The 23127-nt window shown below is 40.1% G+C and overlaps 1 protein-coding gene across 1 annotated transcript; it reads left to right on the top strand.

Moving 5' to 3' along the window:
- The first annotated feature begins 5886 nt into the window (after positions 1-5886).
- On the top strand, positions 5887-20323 carry LOC134316873 (Krueppel-like factor 15). Its single transcript, XM_062997392.1, has 3 exons — positions 5887-5982; positions 8646-10159; positions 17540-20323. The coding sequence occupies exons 2-3, from the start codon at positions 8841-8843 to the stop codon at positions 17706-17708; spliced, it is 1488 nt and encodes a 495-aa protein (XP_062853462.1). The 5' UTR covers positions 5887-5982; positions 8646-8840; the 3' UTR covers positions 17709-20323.
- Positions 20324-23127: the final 2804 nt, after the last annotated feature.

The raw sequence follows: 23127 nt of genomic DNA, 5'->3' as shown, positions 1-23127 counted from the left end.
TTCCAGCCTTGTGCAGGTCTACAATCTTGTCCCTGACGTCCTTTGATAGCTCTTTGGTCTTGCCCATGGTGGTCGAGAGATTTGAACGGAAGAAACTGATTCTGTGACAGGAGTCTTTTATACAGGGACAGGACTAATTTGTGTGCCTCATGGGCACATAACCGGTCTGTGGGGGTCAGAATTCTTGCTGGTTGGTAGGGGATCAAATACTTATTTCCCTTAATTAAATACAAATTAATTTATAACTTTTATTTAATGTTTTTTTTTTTTTTTTTTTTTTGATATTCTGTCTCTCTCTGTTAAAATAAACCTTCCATAAAAATTATAGACTGTTCAAGTCTTTGTAAGGGGGTAAACTTTCAAAATCAGCAGGGGATCAAATACTTATTTCCCCCACTGTACATCCTGCTATTATACATACTGCTGTGACAATTAAAGCCAGAAATTTTGACTTTACTCTATTTAGGCCACAGGGCGGCATGGTGGCTTAGTGGGTAGCACTGTCGCCTCACAACAAGAAGGTCCTGGGTTCGATCTCCAGGTGGGGCGGTCCGGGTCCTTTCTGTGCAGAGTTTGCATGTTCTCCCCGTGTCCGCGTGGGTTTCCTCCGGGTGCTCCGGTTTCCTCCCACAGTCCAAAAACATGCCACCAGGCTAATTGGAAACACTAAATTGTCCTATAGATACCTAGCCGCTAGATGCACATACCACTGCATTGTAGTGCCGGTCCCAAGCCTGGATAAAATAGAGAGGGTTGTGTCAGGAAGGGCATCCGGCGTAAAAATTGTGCCAAATCAATGCGGATCATGAGAGCCGCATTGAGAGCCGAGAGCCGACCCCGCAACCAAACGGGACAAAGGCCGAGGAAGAAGAAGACTCTATTCAGGCCACAAGGCTTTTGTCAACTTGTTGGTGTGTCATTCATGTAATGTTTTCCAAATTTTGTAAGTAACTCTACCATAAATACCATACAAAAAACTACTTTCATCAAATGTAATTATCAAGGTAATGTGTTGCATGGAATTAAAGTTAGTTTCACAGTAACAAGGTGTTAGGATTTTAACATCATGTTTTACACTTTGGTTAGTTACTCATTACACAAGGTTCATCAGTTCACAAGGTTATATCAAACACAGTCATGGACAATTTAGTGTCTCCAATTCACTTCACTTGCATGTCTTTGGACTGTGGGAGGAAACCGGAGCACCCGGAGGAAACCCTTGGGGGGGCAGTGAGAATATCCCTCCCCCCAGCGCCGGCCCTGATGTGGTATACTGTTATAGCCTTCTATTTATAAAAATCTAAACGGGAATTAAGAATGATGGATGTACAAAGGAGAATTGCTGATTATGGGATGCATTTTAAGTCTCTTTAGTTGTTTTTCAAAATAAAAAGCTGTTGTTAATTGACCTGTTTATCTGGAAGGCTGTGTGGGCTGAAATTAAACAGCAATGTTCATGGCACTTGATTAGAAACGTTTGTTTTAAAATTCGTTTTAGAGGTGATCAATCACACAGAGGATTGTGTGTGTTAATCTTTTTCACATGTGATTATTTAGTTTACTGATGTGCTACAGATTAACAAAAGCTAAATGCTTCCAGCATTGTATAAAGCATTTTTCCTTTAATGTACACACAGATCCTACCAGCAGATTAACAATTACATCAACAAGCTTAAAAATGTGTTCTTAAGAACACATCCATCACTGCTTTATTATTTTTCATTTGAATATGATAGTAATTGCACTAGAATCTATGCTGTTGTTGTTGCCAGCTACAGATGCACTACTGTGAAAATAGTAGCTGCTTATTGGATTACATAACCTGATTTTAAAGTGCCTCCTTTGCTTATTAAAGCACTTAAGCATCTTTATTTATGGTGCCCATCACTATCTTCTTTCCCTCTGATGGAATGCATTGTGCAGTGAGATCTCTGTTTTTGTGTGTAACTAGGGCAAAGGCAATAGTTTAATCCCTGAAATAGATGGTCTGTGATAACCGTATCCGAGTGAGGGGCTCTCAGCGTCTGGTCACTGTAATCCTTCATCAGTGACTCAATAGCTCAACCTGGTGCCGAGTTCAGCAGTGGGATCTGTGTATTATCTGTTTCATTGTCTTTCATTGTTGTCTTCCAGTTAAGATTAAGCTTCATGCCGCTCAGGTGGCGCAGCGGTAAAAACACACGCTTGCGCACCAGAGCTGGGATTTCTAATACATCATATCGAATCTCATCTCTGCCATCTGGCTGGGCTGAGCGGCCACATGAACAACGATTGGCCTGTTGTTCATATAGGGGTGGGGTATTAAGCCGGATAGAGACTCCTTGTAACTGATGCACTACGACCTCTGCTAGCTGATTGATGACGCCTGCACAGAGGCGGAGAAAGAGTGTGGATCAGGGTGTGCCTCTCCAAACACAAGGCTGATTTGCATATATGCACTTGTCTAGTGTGGGTGACAAAATGCATACGGCTGCATCGAAGGGGGCGCGGGTTAGCTTCGTTCTCCTGAAATCAGAGCAGGGGTCGGCATTAGTGGAGAGAAAGCATGACGCAATCGGGCAATTGGACGTGCTAAAAAGTCGAGAGAAAAAGTGGAGAAAATGCATAAACAAAATATAAGAAAAAAAAAGATTAAGCTTCAGATTATGGACTGATGACTGAAGGTTCTTGACTGAAGTTTCATTGTTGTCTTCCAGTTGAGATTAAGCTTCAGATCATGGACTGATGACAAAAGGTTCTTGACTAAACTTTCACTGTTGTCTTCCAGTTGAGGTTAAGCTTCATATCATGGACTGATGACTGAAGGTTCTTCTTCAAATTGTTATGGTAAGCAGTAGAATTCATAGTTCTAAAATCAGCAATAGTTCTAAATCAGCAAACCTCCCCAATTAAATCACACTAACACGTTTTAATATTGGTGTAAAATGTTTTAATTGTCTAACGTTGTGTCTTTTTACCAAATATAATGGGATCTATAGTCCAGACCTAATTGGATAAATGGTTAAGACAATGAGTGAGTGAGTGAGTTTGCATTACTTTATTACAATTTTTTTTAACGTAACGCTAAAGTGTTCAACAAGACTGCTGCTTTCCTCCTCTGTTTACCCTGAATTCTGCTGTGTGTATTCTTGAGCCATATGGTGGAAGCAGGACTACATCAAAACGTCCTCTCAGGTGATTTTACATTTAAATTTTCAGCATTTAGCAGACACTTTTATCCAAAGTGACTTACACAATGAGTGGAACACGATGAGCAATTGAGGGTTAAGGGCCTTGCTCAAGGACCCAACAGTGGCAACTTGGTGGTGGCGGGGCTTGAACCGGCAACCTTCTGTTTACTAGTCCAGTACCTTGATTATGTAGATATGCTATCACCTCACTGATTGTGAAAAAAACATGCAACATGGTCACATGCATGTTAATAGCAGCTTAGTTTCCTTCCTCTGTTAGGCATACCACATGGCATGACCCATATTTACCCCCCTCTGCACACTTTGTCCTGTATTTAACCCACCACACTTTCTAACAACGATTTCTCCAGCAGAGTAGTAGGTTTGTTTTGGAGTATAAATATCATCCAATGTTTCAACCTAAAATTCCATCAAAAGCACAAAACATCAACATTCTTTCCAAAATGGTAGTAGAAATGCTAATTCTAGATAACTACAGCTGAAGTCTCACAAACACACATACATATATACATACATATGTATGTATTTTTTTATGGTTTGTTTAATGTTAGCCATGGTATACCATCATGAATACAATTCATTTCGAGGAATAATGCTGATTAGGGTGTAGCGCTCCGTGCAAAAAGCTGATCGGCATATGAACTCACCTCGTGCAGGTGAACAAAATGCAGTCGGCTACTGCGCACATGTGGGAGGGGATCTCGCTCTCCTCAATCGGGGCGGGGGTCAGCTCCAGAGAGGAAGCATAATGCAATTGGGTATAAATTGGACACGCTAAAATCAGGAGAAAATGCAAAAATAAAAATTCCTTTATTAACTTATTTTCATGATGGATTTCATCCACTGTCCCAATAAGTTCAGCAGCACCATGTAACTGAAGTCACTACAATGCAAAACATACAAAATTCCTTACAGACAGCAACACAAGGATCAAACCCAGGTACCTAGGGCGTATGTTGGTGCTCCTCCATGCCTCAAATTACAGCAATAATGACAAATATTATTTATTGTATTTAGTGCCTGTTCTTCTAGACAGACACATTCTAAAACTCACAACATTTTGACTACAATGGCTTGCCATAATGGTTCAACTTTTGCAGCACGTTGATGTGCTCCTGCTTGCTCCACATGACGCCATCGGTGAAACCCACTGTGTGATTGGATGACGAGAGTGGTAATATAATTCATTGCACATGCTGGCACTCTGACATTAGAGTAGACTTAGTAATGCCTGTATGTGGTGGTGCAAACGAGTATGGGTCAAAGAACTCGAATTGCGCCAGAGCAAACATGTGCTGCCATTGCCCTTCTAAACTGATGCTAGTTTTATAATGAGATTAGAAAGATGTGCTGGATGAGCTAATAATGAATAATTAACATCTGAGTTCACAGCAGGTACTGAGAGTATGTCTGTAACACTGGACCACCTAGTTACCTTTAGTTACCTACTGTAACAGTGAACGTTTTTCTTTATGCTCGGGTGGTGCAGCTTTCTTATACACTAACCCACCACTGTGGAGAGTTCAAGCTCTCAGGTTCGAATGTTAGCTCTGGTACCAGCCTGGCTGGTCACTTAACAGACACAGTAGGACCACATTTAGGATTCTGGCACAAAAATAAACCACAACAAAAGAATCGTTTGGCAATTGTATTTTGCCATTGTATTTTACAGTAAAAAAACTGAGGGGCAACACTAAAAACTACTTTGACATCCACCATGTATTCATATGCAGTATTTATTTGTTGGGATTATACCGTCAGGTTTTACACACTTTGGTTACATTCATTTACATTTACGGCATTTAGTAGACGCTTTTATCCAAAGCGACTTACAGTTATGACTGAACAAAATTTTTTTGAGCAATTGAGGGTTAAGGGCCTTGCTCAGGGGCCCAATAGTGGCAGCTTGGTAGTGGTGGGGCTTGAACCGGCAGCCTTCAGATTACTAGTCCAGTACCTTAACCACTGTCACATTCATGACAGAAACAGTAGTTACTCGTTATACAAGATTCATCAGTTCACAAGTTCACAGTTCACCTCACTTGCATGTCTTTGGACTGTGGGAGGAAACCGGAGCTCCCGGAGGAAACCCACATAGACGGGGAGAACATGCAAACTCCACACAGAAAGGACTCTGACCTCCCCACCTGGGGATCGAACCCAGGACCTTCTTGGTGTGAGGTCAGGCCACCGTGCTGCCCATTCACTGTATTCTGGTCAGGAACTCTCTACAAAACAACTGGACCCAGCCTGAAACTGACACCCCAGTTGAAATGTCTTTGAACTGTATGTCCACATGACTATGGATATGACATTACAATTATTTCATGTATTAATGTAGTTCTATGGAGGATTTGTGAACGGTATGTCCCTCAGAGAACATTCAGGACCCTTAACACTCCTCTTGTGTGCCTCTGTCCTGGTGTGGGTAGATAAATAAGGGAAGGAAAGGATGGAAATGACTATTTTCCGCTACTCCACATTGAGCTTCCACACATCTGAAACATGCTGCAGCTTCTGGGCTGTGACGGCAGTCCGGCCGAGCTGACCAATCAGAGCGCGTGCCTGGGACGAGCCTTCGCGAGCTGCCTTTCATGCTCGCCCCTGTGAGGCACTCTGCGGTCACGTGACCCCGACATAGTACAACTCCAGTGCAGCGTATGTGAGCGGCAGTGTGTAGAAACAGCGCGCAACGTGTCTCAAGGGCGAAGAGCCTTCCTATTCCAATACACACGGATCGTGTTCAATCAGTTGGATTATATACATTTATTATATTGCTGAAAAAGAATCGGTAAGAATCGTTTTGCTGTAGTTACTCGGACACGTTTTTAGGTAGGAAACATAACGTGGGTGTGCGGCTGCACTCTGCATTCGTATGCTGCGGCACGCGCGCGCTGCCCAGGAGGAAAACATGTTTACATCGAGGAGCTGGTGCGAGGGGCGCACGAGCAACTGTTCTTAATTCTATACCATCATCGATTCTATACGATCTTAAAGGAATCGTTTTGTTTAGCATACTGCAATCTATCCAATCACCATATTGCAACCAACTTGCTTTTTATTCCACTTTACATAATTTATGCACTAACCCTAGACTATCCGAATAGTCAGGTGCATGCTTTTTACATGCTATTTTGCACACTTTTTAATCATGTGATTAAATGTGCAATGATCTGTTTTCTATTCGACCTGTTTTCTTTCCTCAAGGCTTCCTGTAGGATTGTTTAATAGGGTTCGCCACATGGCAGCCAGTGTTTTGCGTGCATTCTGCGCATTTTATTGCGGTCGAAAAGCGAACACGCACGCAATAAGGTTTTTTTTTTTTTTTTTTTATATTTGCACGTTGCACATGTCGAACAAACACATTAAATAAGATACATTGATATTATTAAACATTGGAGTATTTTTATCTTTCAGTAATTTTGTACTAATCCTGTTGTTTCGAAGGGATTCCACTAGGGTGCTTTACATGTCAGTTATGTGAATTACCACCATTTTGGCAGTGTTTTATTTATTTATTTATTTGCATTGTACTGGAACTGAATAACGAACACATGCACTTCTTATCACATTAGTATGCACATGCTTTAACATACAATCCTAATGCAAGGTCATTGCAGCACTGATAAATGCTTTCTTATGGTTATTTGGATGATCTTGGATCTTTGGATGATACTTTCAGCCTACTTTTATTAAACTATAAGAAAATGAACACACTGTAAACACATTTTCGAAAAGTCTACTGGTTTACCCTAAGTATACCAGTTACACTGTGTGGAATATTGTGCATACATCCCCCAAACCAGAATTACTAATAAACTTAGTATTAGTGAGTAATACAGTAACAACATCTCGATTAAAGCACAGTCCATGAAGGGGGTCAGTAAACAGTTCAGTGTTGCATTGAATTTGTAAGGAGAGCCCACACATGTGATTGAGGCTCTATTAAAAGGTGCTGCTGGCTCTCTCCTGCCCCCCCTCGGTCGCTCACGCTCAGTGTGTTGACAAGTTTTAAGAGGCTGAGAGGTTACTATCGGTCACAGCTACAGAGAGGAAGGAAAACACATTGCAAGTTGTTAAGACATATATATATATATTTATATTGTTAGCCTTAAAATAGAATAATTACCAACACTGCACAATGTTCATAAATACAATTTCTAATTTGAACAAAACTTTATATCCTAGAAACAATATAACAAGTATTGCAACACACATGATTGATTTTACTGACAGCAGTTTGTGTTTTTGATCCAACTAATCACTTTCTAGATATTTTTTCTCAGTTTCTTGTATGTTTAGGAGAAAAAGGCTAAAATGTACAAATACAAATTTAAAAAGCAAGGACAGAGTAAGTGTAAAAGTGGGATGTCGATTATGAAGTGATTAAAATATTAGTTTTGGAATTGTCCACATGCAAGCAAGTGAACAGGTAACAGGTGATACTGTCATGATTGGCAATGAAAATTAAATTAACAATAATTTTAGTTGTTTACAAGCAAGGATGGGCCAAGGTTTACCATTACCAACAGAAAAGGTGAGGGTTATGAGCAGACTAATACACTGCCTGGCCAAAAAAAGGTCACCACCTGGATTTAACTAAGCAAATAGGTAAGAGCCTCCCATTGGATAATTACTGCATGGGTGATTGTTTCAGCTAGCAACAGATGGGCAGATGGGCAGCTAGCAACAGATGGAATTCAGATGGGCACATCAGGGTAAGAAGAGAGGCGGCTGAAGTGATGCACCCATCATGCCTAGTGCCTACCGTACCGATGACACAGCGAATGCGTGCCGTAATCAAAGCTAAAGGCGGAAATAGAGTGTGCGACCTTTTTTTTTGGCCAGGCAGTGTACTATCCCTGGTCAAGCATGTAGGTGGGTCAGTGATGATGTGGGATTTTTTTTCTGCAGCAAGAACAAGCTGTCTTTACTGTGTTACAGGTGTCAAGGATTGACAGATATACAAAAGCATTTTGAGAAGTAACCTGGGTTATAATTGGACTGTCCAGCAAGACAATGTTACCAAGCACACTTTCAATTACTGAGCAGGGGGTGGAATAATAGTGCACATTATGAACTAGATGTTTCTCATTTAAACTTAAAATTATGTCAAATTATGCTCTCCAAATTGCTTATTGAATTCACTATAATACCTTTTTGTAAATGCAATTGTATTTGCATGTAAATGTATTATAAGAAAAGTTATGGTAACCCCACCCTTATTTATTTGTAAGATTTATAGAAAATAAACTGTATAATTGTTACAGTAGTAATAATATGAGATTTAGTAACAAGCTATTTTAAGGCTTGTTATGTCACGTCAATACAGTATGTGGCTGGATTAAGAATAGATGAGTAAAACTCATAATGATTTGATGTTCTGGCCAGTCAAGCAAGTATTACAAAAGTGAAAAAAAATCTTATTTTTTCTTCCTGTCTTTTTGGGTACAGGTGCAACCTGGAGCTTCTGGTGTGTATGAGAAAAACAACACTTCACTGCTGTTATGAAAGAACGGAATTTTACTTTACACAGACCCCATGACTTTCTAGTAGCTTGAGAATTAATCCACAAAAAAGAAACCTAGCATTCATTAAAAAAAACAGGGAACGCTTATTATTATCTTCAAAAGAGGCAAAACCTAGGGAATGGTGGAAAATTTCCCTTTAACAGAAGAGAACTTACTGCCATACGGTGGCACTGACTTTTTCTCTCCTGTTGTTTCTGACCTTTCGGACATGGTGTTAGACTCAGGAAGCTACCAGGTAATGCCTTCACCATTCTCAGAGGATGACCTTAGTGATGCATCAAGTCTACGTTCCTGCTCCTCTCCAGATTCCCAAGTCCTTAGCTCCAGCTATGGAAGTTCATCAAGCATTGAGAGCCAGGACAGCATCCTCAACTTCCTGTTATCTCAAGCTTCCCTTGCAACCGGAGGTGTCAACAATGCCGGCGTGAACACTGTAACCCCAACTCCTTTAACCAGCATTTTCTGGGATTCGCAAAAGGACCATGTGAAAAAAGAGAACTTTGACTTACCAATATGGTCCTCCTCCAGCATGGATGAGACACCTGTTGAACCTTTCCAACCCACTTTGGAGGAAATTGAAGAGTTCTTGCAAGAGAACATGAATGGGGTGGTGTCTCTTAAGCACGATGGTAGCTCACACCTGGGATTGGAGCTAGAGCTTGACCTTGGGTTGGGGACAGGATTAGTTGTAATGGAAGATACCTCATGTAGGGTGCCAGAACCAAGCACTACTGAATCTCACCAGCATTCTGATCAAACTGTGCCAGTGGCAAAGCTTCCATCAAGTCACATAGTTGCCAGTGAGACAAAGGGCACAGAAAATTCTTCAGAACCAAGAACACAGTCACATGATGCAATAAAGAAGGAGACTCAATGTAGACCTGTCTCGACTGAGAACAGTACTAACACCAGTGCCAGCAGTGGTAATAGTGGCACTGTTGGCATGCCTGTTGTTCTGCAAATTCAACCACTTCAGATCAAACAGGAGAATCAAGCTTGCAGTGAAGCCACATCATCTACAACACCTCAGGCTCCTGCTCCAGGAACAGACATCAAAATTGCTCAACTGGTGCTGAACATTCAAGGGCAGACCTTTGCATTGGTTCCTCAGTTTCTACCCTCTGCCCCCTGTTCATCTTCAGTAGCTACCAGGATCACTGGCTCATCCAAGTTTGTTCGGATAGCGCCTGTGCCTATCGCTGCGAGGCCTGTTATCAGCGGAGGAGATGGTGTGGGTTTGGAGTTCCAGGGTGGACTTCTAGTTGGAGGAGTGCAAAAGTTTCAGAAGAATCCAGTGGCAGACCTTATAAAAATGCACAAGTGCAACTTTCCAGGCTGTGCCAAGATGTACACTAAGAGCAGCCATCTGAAAGCTCACCTGAGGAGACATACTGGAGAGAAGCCTTTTGCCTGTAACTGGCCCGGCTGTGTATGGAAGTAAGTGTGGGATTACGTTGATGGGTTTTGGTCCTAAGAAAGAGTGGTGAAATGGGTAGATTGGTTTTTGCTACATGCATTTATTTCACTCCCTCACTCACTCACTTTCTTAACCGCTTATTCAGATAGGGTCGCAGGGGGTGCTGGAGCCTATCCCAGCTTTTCAATTGGAGCAAGGCACACAGTAACACCATGGACGGGGCGCCAGTCCGTCGCAGGGCAGACACACATATACACACACATACACACACCCATTCACCTATAGGGCAATTCAGTGTCTCCAATTAACCTGACTGCATGTTTTTTGGACTGTGGGAGGAAACCGGAGCTCCCGGATGAAATCCATGCAGGCACAGGGAGAACATGCAAACCCCAAACAGAAAGGACCGGGACCGCCCCGCCTGGGGATCAAACCCAGGACCCTCTTGCTGTGAAGCGAGCCACCGTACCACCCACATTTATTTTCCCTACAGGAAATTCTTTATTTTCATAATCATGTTAAAACCTAACTAGATTAGACAAGAGGGTCTGAAATACTACACCATTTCAAATTCCAGAGCCAAAACTCTTAATCAGAGATGCTGATGTTGTTACCATTTATTAGCAGATGTCTTTGTACCAGGGTTAGCAAGTAATGACTTCTCCTTAATCACTCAAATAAAAATATGTTTAATTATTCATAGTGATGAGCCTGTAAGATAACACATTAGCTCATTGAGAATTAGAGAATAATTAGATGAGCCCAGTTGCTGGAATAATAAAAATAAAAAAATTATAGAGAATACAAATAAGCAAAATAAAGAAAAGTAAATAATGCCTGAGAAACACAAATAGAAACTCACTTTGCTTAAGAGGTTAGGCTTGATTTGGTTGAGAGTCTATTTGTTTGTCTTCTTTGCCGTCCAGGCTATTCTTACAACTCATTGGTTTTTAAGATGTACACTGATCAGCCATAACATTAAAACCACAAAATCCTTGTTTCTACACTCACTGTCCATTTTATCAGCTCCACTTACCATACAGAAGCACTTTGAAGTTCTACAAGTACTGACTGTAGTCCATATGTTTCTCTACATATCTTTTAGCCTGCTTTTACCCTGTTCTTCAATGGTCAGGACCCCCACAAGACCACCAGAGAGTAGGTATTATTTAGGTGGTGGATTATTCTCAGCACTGCAGTGACACTGACATGGTGGTGTGTTAGTGTGTGTTGTGCTGGTATGAGTGGCTCAGACACAGCAGCGCTGCTGGAGTTTTTAAATACCGTGTCCACTCACTGTCCACTCTATTAGACACTCCTACCTAGTTGGTTCACCTTGCAGATGTGAAGTCAGAGACGATCACTCATCTATTGCTGCTGTTTGAGTTGGTCATTTTCTAGACCTTCATCAGTGGTCACAGCGCTGCTGTGTCTTATCCACTCATACCAGCACAACACACACTAACACACCACCACCATGTCAGTGTCACTGCAGTGCTGAGAATGACCCACCACCCAAATAATAGCTGCTCTGTAGTGGTCCTGGGAGTCTTGAGAATTGAAGGGGTGAAAGGGGGCTAACAAAGCATGCAGAGAAACAGATGGACTACAGTCAGTAATTGTAAAACTACAAAGTGCTTCTATATGGTAAGTGGAGCTGATAAAATGGACAATGTGTGTAGAAACAAGGAGGTGGTTTTAATGTTATGGCTGATCGGTGTAGATCAAGTAAATAATACTATACAGGTAGTTTAAATGTACAAAGATAAAACAATATATTTGTTGTTAGAAAAACCCTCATGAGGAAAGAGATGATGACGTATACCGATGATGATGTACAGACACTTCCCCGTAGATTGTGAACTGAAACAGACACACAGCATGTCATTCCAAGTCACATGTGTGTTACAGTCTTTCCAAGAACGGACAGCTATATGTAATAAATCTATTGTGTTTGTTGCTCTCAATGTGTTCAGGGTCAGGAAATTGTTGTTGATAAAGTTAAAGTCTCAAACTGAAGAAGTTTCCTTCCAAACTCAAATAGTATGACTAGGTAACTTGTTTGAGCAAACATTATACAGTGTTAAAGTGTTAATTCATCCAACAATTCAAACAAACAAAGGCGATTTTCCTGCTCATAACAGAACCCCTATTCCAAACACAGCATGACCTCTTCATACTGTGTTTCTCATCAGAAACTCTAAAACTTGCAAGACTGGAAAGACTTGGGCTTACATCACAACATAGACAGGCAGGTTAATGTACAAAACAGAGTTCATTCAGCACTATGGCTACTGTTCAGAGAAGTAAGTGTATAACAAAGATTATTCATTCAGTCGTTCACTGTCTGTTTTACCACCGCTTTATCATGGTCAGGGTCATGGTGGGAATGATTCATAGGGCGAAAGTTAGGAAACACCCCGGACAAGTCACCAGTGTTAGGGCAATTTTTAGTAGCTCCAAGTGGCCTGACTGCACGTCTATGGACTTGTGGGAGGAAACCGGAACACCTAAAGCAGTGGTCCCCAACCACCAGGCTGCGGACTGGTACCGGTCCGAGGGTCATTTGTTACCGGGCTGCACAGAAAGAATAAATAAACAGAGATCATTACAAGAGCAATTTCATTTCCAAAACTCTTCGGGTGTTATTGTCTCCAAGCACCACTAGGTGGGAGCAGCATCTCGTTGCATCAAAAAAACGCTTAGGATTTACTCTGATTTTCCATTCTATAGTTATTCTTTTTTAAATCCCCCTGCCCCGCCGCCGAAATTATATCTTATATGAAACTGGTCCGTGGTGCAAAAAAGGTTGGGAAGCTCTGACCTAAAGGAAACCCATGCTGACACAGGGAGAGCATGCAAACTTCACACTGAAAGGACTCCAGCCAAGGAATCAAACCCAGGCCCATTTTTCTGTGAGGTGACAGCACCACCTGCTGCGCCACCATGCTTCCCTACAACAAAGATTTTAGTACCTTGTGCCTTTTATTGACATACAAAAAAGCAGTTAACTAAAAAAACTGTTGCCGAAAAGCAGTGGCAAACAAAAAATTGAGTTGCCGATTGCTAGAATAATGTGTGCAAATTTAGACAGCAGAATTATTTTGTATTCGTTTTACTAGATTTTATTTGTGTCCATATACCAATGGTTTAAGTCATTTGTTAGTAGAAGTATAGCTGTAACGCTATGGGCTATGACAAGACTAGCGGGGGCGGACACACTTGCAGAGATGTATTTAACAAAAGAGTTTAATAATAACAAAGACAAGACACACGACAAGGTTACACACGACAAGACAAACTAACAAGACCTATGCTAAATGCTAACCTAAACTAAACATACATGAACGATACTAAGCTATACTAAACCCTAAGCTAAACAAGAACTAGATTAAGACAAACGGGAACAAAACTAAACAAGACATGAACAGTTACTAGCAGACAGGACAAACAGACAGAAGCTACCAGGAGCTAACAGACAGAACTAAGATACAGGGCTAACAAACAGAGCTAACACAAAGAGCTAAGGCTAACAGACAAAGGCTAAACTGACTGACTGACTGACTGACTGACTGACTGACTGACTGACTGACTGAGAGACAGACAGACAGACAGACAGACCTAAGGTAAATTATAAGACAGACCTAAGGAGTCTTATCAAAAACAGTCTCCGCTTACCTGTTCCCCAGCTCCCCTCCTAAATCCTCTGAAATGAGGTGCAGCTGAGGCTAATTAGCAGCGGGGACCAATCACTATGGGGCGTTGGCTCTAACATGTGCTCGTGGCACAGGTGGGCGTGGCAGGTGCACCTGAGTTCTAGGAGGCTGGAATCGTGACAGTAGCATTATAGAATTTTTTACAGTCGAGGACAAGCTCAGACACAACTACTAGAATTTGTGCCAATGCATCCTAAAGCTCTTTTTCCTAATTCCTTCATGTTCTCTAACCCGCTAAATCGTGCTGTTTAGGGCTGCAGTGGGTTTGGCGCTACATAAAAGGCCAAAAGTCTGAGACCACTAGTGAAAATGCTTTAAATTTCATTTTTGAAATGTAATACCATACTTGAGAAGCACGTATGCAAGCCAAGCATAGATCATGGCACCAAGACAGGGTGCCAATTCATCACAGGGTATCACTCACTCAGACTTACTTACTTACTTTGGAAAATTTCAGAGCAGCCAAAATTTACTTCTGTATGTTTTTGGGAGATGGGAGAAACCCAGAACACTCCTCAGAGAACTCCTCAGAAACAGTGATTGGAGTTAAACACAAACTCAGGTGTCCTGGACTCATGTTACTATGTGGCATGAGTGCTGGAGTCTGATTGTTAAAAAATAAATCTCAGCCCTCCAGAGGCAATCTGTTAAAATCTATTTCCCTCTCTGTCTCACTTCATTTTCTCACTTACTGTAGCATTCTTGAAGCTATGAAGGTCTAATAAGCACCAACCATGGGGATTAAAATCTATTTGAAAAACACACATAAAACCCACACACCAGGTCTCTTTCCATAGCAATGTGTTTTATCCCCCTGTATTGTAACTGCTGTACAAAGATAAATAAAGGTGCTTTGTTAACATTACATTTTAATAAGAGAAGCTGTAGGGTAGTTGAATCATGCCCTCAATTCTTAGATGGGTCCAATTTAAACGTTTTTTTTCTCCAAGCCATTAGTCTTTAGTAACTAAATATGTTCTGTGCAAAGACAGGAGGAATAAGATTAGAAAAAACTGACAGAGCAGTCTGTTTCACATTCAAAAAATTGGCCTGGGGTGTAAAATAACAAATAGTTGAATAGTTACCATGACTGTTAGAACGGAACGCCTGCCAACCCTGTTACTCACACAGACTCACACTTTCAACTCTCACAGGCATACAATCTAATATAATATAATCTGACCACTGTATCCATGTGAGGGATGGAACCGAGCCCCCTGCCAAACCCCCCTCTCTCCTGCAGAGCACAGCCTCTCACAAGCGCCATACACCGCACACAGAGAGGCGGTCAGGGTGAAGAAAGGAGTTTTCACCATATGATAAACCCTAAATTGAAATATCAAGCTGTGCTTAGATTAAGATTTCACTGTGATGTATGTGTTACTACAGTAATTGTCTGTCACTAATGTACTGCTCGTAGCTCTGAGAGAAGCTATGTGTGTGTGTGTGTGTGTGTGTCATAGGGATATGTAATGGTAATTATCATATGGTTTGCTCTGGGGCCTCCTGAAACTAGTCTCACTGTGGGGGATATCATTACACACTTGCCTCAACATACACACACACACACACGTATACACAAACACGAGTTCTTTCTAGGAACTGCTTCTGTGTGGGTGTGCATGTATGTGTGTAGAAGAAAAAAGCTCTTTCACACACACACATCACGCACACACACCACATTTCTATGGCAGCTTGTGAAAGGGCTTTTTGGAAGCCAGATACTGCTGGAGCACACTGAGGCTATAAAACCCAGCATTCCTTTCTGCTTTCTAGGAAAGAACTCTGTTTGCAGCAGTTTCCTGTCAAAAACCACTAAGCAACAATTTAAAAAAGTTAAACTTTCATTAGAGCCCTAACAGCTCTAATGTTACCCATGGACCACCAGTCTGTACCTAATTCCAACACTATACAAAGAAAAAACAAAGTTGGACTTTGGAATTCCACTCACACTCATTACTGTATCTAAAGCATAACAATTATTTAAGAGCTACAGTTACATGTGGCATGGTGAGTACTTGACCCTGGCCAGAATGCCATTGTAGGTGCTGTGCGGTTCTGTTCTGGGTTGTGCTGAGCTGATCATGGTTTTAACTTTTCAAACATTTTCCTCCCACAAGCTGAACATTGTGTTCTCGACAGGTCAGAGTTGAGGGCAAATGAAGGCAGGGTACAAAGAGGTGTTCTGTCAAAGCAGCTAGTCAGATGTTTCCGTTTTTGTAGGTATTATAATGACCTATCATTATAAGTATTATACTGTAGGTGATAAAAAGGTGACAAAAGATGACATGTATTTATTTACACAATATGGCCAAAAGTATTCGGACAACTGACCATGATGGTATTAAAATAGAGTGACCTTCGTGAACTTTTCAGCTATAACAACAGCCACTCTTCTGAGAAGGCTTCTCACAAGACTTTGAGGTATGAACTTATACCTCGGTTGATGTTCCAGTTCATTCCAAAGCTGTGCAGTGAGGCTGAGGTCAGGATTCTGTACATTCCACTGTAGTTTCTTTAAATCAATTTTTTCTTCATGTCTTTATAGAGCTTGCTTTTGTCACAGGGGCACAGTCATGGTGGATGAGGAAAGGGCCATCCCTAAATTGTATAAAATGTTCCTGATATAATTGATTTATTACACCTGTTAGCAATTATTCTGGCTCAAACACATGAATTAAAAAATTAGAAGTGGTGTCCCAAGACTTGTTCATAGTGTAGCACTACAGCACCTGTTACATACACACACCTAAGCTGTTTAAGAAAACAAGAAGGTGAATTCCTATCATATTCTTGTTTGTAGGCAGGGCCAAGTGTGTTTGTTGAGAGTGAATTTTTTTGATCATTTATAATATTACATTAGGTACAGTGTGTATTTATTTATTCCACTGTAATGATTAGATACATACCGAATGTAATATACAACCCAAAACCTATAAAAATGACACATATTTTTAAGACCTCTAGGCCCTACTAGGTAGGTCTCTGGACTAATTCTACTTTGTGCACTTACAGTAGCACCGTCTTTGCTTTGAACTGATTTCGTAAGAATAAAATAACTCAGCTCTGCCCTGCATTGTAAAAAGCATTGTCTTATCAAACACTTTGTATTGAGTGCTAAAGCCTGAATACCTTTATCTGCTTGTTTTGATCAAGTGCTAACTAGCAGAACCTAGATGATGATAGAGATTCTTCTTACTCAGTAAATATGCATGCACCTGATTAGTTTTAAAATGAATTGTGTGCTAATTGTGATTATTTTTAGTTTAATTACAGTATTAGCTTAAATTTTGCACTGGTTTGTTTTGGCTCAGTGACTTTGACATGCATTGACACCAAGATATTAATTTACATTTACATTTTTGGCATTTAGCAGACGCTTTAATTCAAAGCGACTTACAGTACAGTTACAGTATACAGTCTGAGCAATTGAGGGTTACGGGCCTTGCTCAAGTGTCCAACAGCAGCAACATGGCAGTGGTGGGGCTTGAACCAGCATCCTTCTGATTACTAGTCCAGTACCTTAACCACTTGGCTACGGCATGTTAATGGTATTTATAGTGCAGGATATTGGCAGATGTAGCTCAAAAGCCCCTTTAATGGGTAATATAAGACCATATACAAATAGCTTAATTATGTAAGCAGTGGTTGCACGACGTTCTAATCCTGTTTTATGTATTGCAGGTTTTCCCGCTCGGACGAGCTGTCCCGTCACCGGCGGTCCCATTCTGGGGTGAAACCGTATCAGTGTCCTGTTTGTGAGAAGAAGTTTGCACGGAGCGATCACCTATCAAAACACATCAAAGTCCACCGCTTTCCAAGAAACAGCAGGACAGTACGCACCGCTGCCTGATTCCACTCACCGAGGCACAGGAGAGAACACTGACAATGTGACCTGTGTGTATAGGTGAGAGGACAGAGGAGGCATAGAAAATATCCAAGCATTGCTCTTATATTTATAGTGTTTTAAGTTAAACATTTGGTGGTGCTACATTCTGTCTGAATTGCAGACTGGAATTAATACAAGCTCTGTTTAAAGGGATCAGTCTATCCAAATAAGCTATAAAGACACATTCGTAAATAACATTTATTTTATGTAAGTGCGAAGTGACAATAGAAATGCAAAAACAAAAAAAAACCTAACTAAAGCTTAGTGTTGATTGTATATTTTTAAATACACATGCTTTCAATCAGTATTGAAATCTTATTTCCTTTTAGGACAAATTATTTTGTAATAAGGTGTTTGTAATTTTGTTGTATGGAATCTGCTGTGTTGTTGCCCTTTATTTGGCCTTAGACAACCACAAAATCCTTATCTCAGATGTGACTGGGTCACTAAGCTGTGTTCAAACAATTCACAATAAAATGTGATCGTCAGTTACAACTGAACCCTACGTTCACCAAGAAGATTTGTTTAAATGTCACGTCACTCAGATTGTTGTTTGTGGACTCAAGTTCAACCCTGGTTGCTTAGCTTCATATGTAACACCCAGTTAGAATTGCTAGACTTTATCTATGGGGGGTTGGATGCCTTCTGTTGGATGCTTGTTCTGAACACCAACATAACATAGCCTAACGTTGTCATGTTACCATACTTGTCCATTATATAAGTCGTGTATCCAGATTATAATTTTATCTAGGAGTGTAAAGATACACACACAGACTCACAAATGACAATCCAATTATGTTGATAGTTGTTTTATTCTACAAAACTTTTGAAATACAAATAAAATCCTATATAAAATTGAATACTGTAAGATTATATATATTTGATGTGGTCAAATATTTAAATGCAGCTAGCCATCCAAAACAGCCTTACAGCTAGTTTGCACACAGTATGACATGCAGGCATAATGCTATGCAAACAAGACAAAGGTTGTGTTTTAAAATGTGCCCGTCCTCATTAGGACGGCACACATTGCTGTGGTTGGCAAGGTCGGACTTTAACGAGGAAGCCAGGGTGTAACAGCATATGTGGACGTATTGAGACATTGCTTAAATATTTACAGAGACAGTGAAGCATATAATGTTTTCAGAAAGGTTCTAACTGTATATCATTTACAGTGCACATTATTCTGAGACCCTGTATTGGAAATATTAAATATTAACATAATGTTTTACCAGTAGTCTAGACTAAAGCTTGTCCACAGTGCTGAAATCTGGCCTTAAGATAAAAAAGAAACATCTGCCAACCATATTTCAATTCAGCTAGTTCATCACATGCATACGTTTTGTTTTTCTATAGATAGGCTAGTTTTAGTCACTATATAAAAAATGCCCATTATTACAAGCAGACATTTTATAGTAAAAAGATTTGTACTTAACTGCACATAAGCTGCACTTAATATTAGAATATATACAGTAGTATGAGGTTTCATATGAGGTTCATGTATTCATGGTGTTAGCTTTACCTTACTGTTCATTACTGCATGTCACTGGCCAATCAAACACTGCAGGAATTCAATCTATTAAACATGTTAATTATTTAATAAATAATATAATGATAATTACTGACAGGTATTACACTAAAAGCTCCTATTACTAGTGAAACTAAATAAGACATATAGCACATAGAAAATCAAGCGTCTTCATTTCTTATTATATAAATCCTGTGACAGAATATGTCTCAACCCCCAACATGCTACCTGATAACCTAATCATTGCACTACCAAATCTGGTGCTACATCTGTCCAACTTCTTTTCTCCTTCATACAAACATGAGCATGAACATCCCAACCTAGCTGTTACTTACAGTACAGTGAACTGAAAGCACTTATTGTGTATAATGGTTTTAGAATTACATACTGCCAATACTTTGCCAATAATAACACTAACACATGTTCAGGTTTGTTCATGTTTTTCAGCAATGTTGGGTCAGTAGGGTGGGCATACCCAGGTGCTCAAGGCTAATGTTAGAAAACACAGTAGTGTTGATGCCATGTGTTATTTAGTATTTGTTGTTATTTTGGGCTCTTCTGATTATGGGTTGCATATTGAATTAGCAAGGAAACTTGCTTGTGTCTCATGTACAACATATGGACAAAAGTCTTGTGAGAAGCTGAATCACATAGAGGTCACTCTATTGTAACACCATTTCTTTTTGAAATGGGGTGTCCAACAAGCTCATGATCATGTGTCCAAATACTTTTGGCCATATAGTGTATGCTCTTTGATAAGCGAGCCTGTTGTAAATATATCTTGGCATTCCTTCCATTCATAGACTGAATTTTATAAATACTTGTTAATATACAGGTGTTTTAAACCACATCCTATGAATGTATGTAAATAAAACCTGATTGATTCTAAAGGTGGGGGAGGGGATGTGAATAAAATTTAAAATGCAAATCTTCTTTTTGTGTTTGTGAATATTTTTAGTTTCACTTTAAATGTGTACAGTGTTTCAGTATATGAATATATCTATTTTTCCCTTGTACACAGAATTCATTTACAAATAAAACATTAAAATAGCTGAATGTTCTTGTGTGTTTTGTGCTTCTATTAAAAGAAAATCTGTTTCTCTACATATCTTTTTAGCCTGCTTTCACCCTGTTCTTCAATGGTCAGGACCACTACAGGACCACCACAAAGCGGGTATTATTTAGGTGGTGGATCATTCTCAGCACTGCAGTGACACTGACATGGTGGTGGTGTGTTAGTGTGTGTTGTGCTGGTATAAGTGTAAAATGTAAATAAGTGGGTAAGACACAGCAGAGTTTTAAAACACCTAACTGTCACTGCTGGACTGAGAATAGTCCACCAACCAAAACATGCAGCCAACAGCGCCCCATGGGCAACGTCCTGTGACCACTAATGAAGGTCTAGAAAATGACCAACTCAAACAGCAGCAATAGATGAGTGATCGTCTCTGACTTTACATCTACAAGGTGGACCAACTTGGTAGGAGTGTCTAATAGAGTGGACAGTGAGTGGACATGGTATTTAAAAACTCCAGCTGCGCTGCTGTGTCTGATCCACTCATACCAGCACAACACACCCTAACACACCACCACCATGCAGTGTCACTGCAGTGCTGAGAATAATCCAGCACCTAAATAATACCTGCTGGTCCTGTGGGGGTCCTGACCATTAAAGAACAGGGTGAAAGCAGGCTAAAAAAGTATGTAGAGTAACAGATGGACTACAGTCAGTAATTGTAGAACTACAAAGTGCTTTTATATGGTAAGTGTAGCTGATAAAATGGACAGTGAGTGTTGAAACATAGAGGTGGTTTTAATGTTATGGCTGATCAGTGTATATATTTAGCTTTGCGAATTATGTAAACATGAAAATGTCTTTTTCACTCTGCACTTTACTGAAAAGTTCATTAATCAAAGGAGAAAAAAGTTAAAAGAAAAAATCTGAGTGCATTCTGATTGCTTTGTGGTCACTTTCTATAATGTTGCATATAGAATAAAGCTGGATACTGGGGAAAATGCGCCCACTGGGTGCATACATACCTTAAAAAAGAGATGACACATTGATCACTTCAGAGAATTCCTGTCTACTAAATTGTACTTTTTGGCCATGTAGTGTATTTAAAAGTAGTTAAAGAACTTATATAAGTCTGAGCATGAATGAATAAATAAATAAATAAATAAATAAAAAGGTTTCCAGAAAGATCTACACAAACTCTAGTGAACCACAAACTGGTCTTGTTAATGTTTCTTAGAAACTGTTAGCATACAGAATCAAGATCAAATGTCCTGTCTTTGCCCTTTAAACTGTAAACAAACAGGCAAACCTAAAATCCTTCTATGTATACAGTCTAAAGTTATGTCATTTTGTATTTTCAAATACTATTTGCTCTTCTTTTCCAATCGGACATGCAATGATAGCAGTGTGTACACTTATGCTAATGCTAAAACATGCTTAGTCATTGAGCATAAGTACAGAGTCTGTTATATGTGAACTACAAAAAGCTGGTTTACAGCCGAACAGAAATTAATATACAAACCTGGTTCATGTTAAAATAGGCATTCTGTGTAGATAATATGGTAAGACATGTAGGGGGGGTATAAAGTTTGCTTCAGTAGAACCAGCAAGCCGTAATCCTAAACATGTGTACATAAGGACTGTGCTGTCTGATAGAAAGCCTGGATTTTTAGTGTATAGTACTGCTGTAAAGTACCTGCTGGGATGTTTTTCCATTTGTACCAAAGGAGGAAAAGGAGAATGTGCTTTTCAGTATGCTCTGTGATAATACAGTAATGATATAGACAGTACAATTACCCTGAACATGCTAGTAAGAAAAATGTATAGAGCCTCAATACAGTATAATCTGGGACTGAAATACAGGTTTATGCCAACACACACAGCTCACCAGTCATGTTGATGTGGTGTCCATTCTGTCTTGTGTCCAGTTCTGCCTTAATGTCTTTACCAAGAAGCGAGGGCGGCACGAAGACTAAGTGGGTAGCACTGTCGCCTCACAGCAAGAAGGTCCCGGGTTCAATCCCCAGGTGGGGCGGTCCGAGTCCTTTCTGTGTGGAGTTTGCATGTTCTCCCCGTGTCCGCGTAGGTTTCCTGCTGGTGCTCCGGTTTCCTCCCACAGTTCAAAGACATGCAAGTGAGGTGAATTGGGGATACAGAATTGTCCATGACTGTGATATAACCTTGTGAACTGATGAATCTTGTGTAATGAGTAACTACTGTTCCTGTCATGAATGTAACCAAAGAGTGTAAAACGTGACGTTAAAATCCCAATAAACAAACAAACCAATAATTATTATCAATAATTATTGACTAACTCATGCTTTGGTCATGCAAATAAACATATTTGTGGTAAGAATACATTATCTCTGCAGCTGTCTCTTAATCTACGTCAACATTTTATATAACATAATATGGTATAACATTATGTTTATGATAAGGATTATATAGACATACAGTGTATCACAAAAGTGAGTACACCCCTCACATTTCTGCAAATATTTTATTATATCTTTTCATGGGACAACACTATAGAAATAAAACTTGGATATAACTTAGAGTAGTCAGTGTACAACTTGTATAGCAGTGTAGATTTACTGTCTTCTGAAAATAACTCAACACACAGCCATTAATGTCTAAATGGCTGGCAACATAAGTGAGTACACCCCACAGTGAACATGTCCAAATTGTGCCCAAAGTGTCAATATTTTGTGTGACCACCATTATTATCCAGCACTGCCTTAACCCTCCTGGGCATGGAATTCACCAGAGCTGCACAGGTTGCTACTGGAATCCTCTTCCACTCCTCCATGATGACATCACGGAGCTGGTGGATGTTAGAC

The sequence above is a fragment of the Trichomycterus rosablanca genome, chromosome 6, assembly GCF_030014385.1.
Source record: "Trichomycterus rosablanca isolate fTriRos1 chromosome 6, fTriRos1.hap1, whole genome shotgun sequence".
Taxonomy (NCBI): Eukaryota; Metazoa; Chordata; class Actinopteri; order Siluriformes; family Trichomycteridae; genus Trichomycterus; species Trichomycterus rosablanca.
This window is presented reverse-complemented; position numbering and strand designations above follow the sequence as displayed.

Bases quoted from the DNA above. Each gene is read 5' to 3' on its own strand.
- LOC134316873 (XM_062997392.1), top strand. From the start codon at position 8,841: ATGGTGGAAAATTTCCCTTTAACAGAAGAGAACTTACTGCCATACGGT. The intron at 10,160-17,539 runs GTAAGTGTGGGA...TATGTATTGCAG, and splicing joins TGGCCCGGCTGTGTATGGAA to GTTTTCCCGCTCGGACGAGC.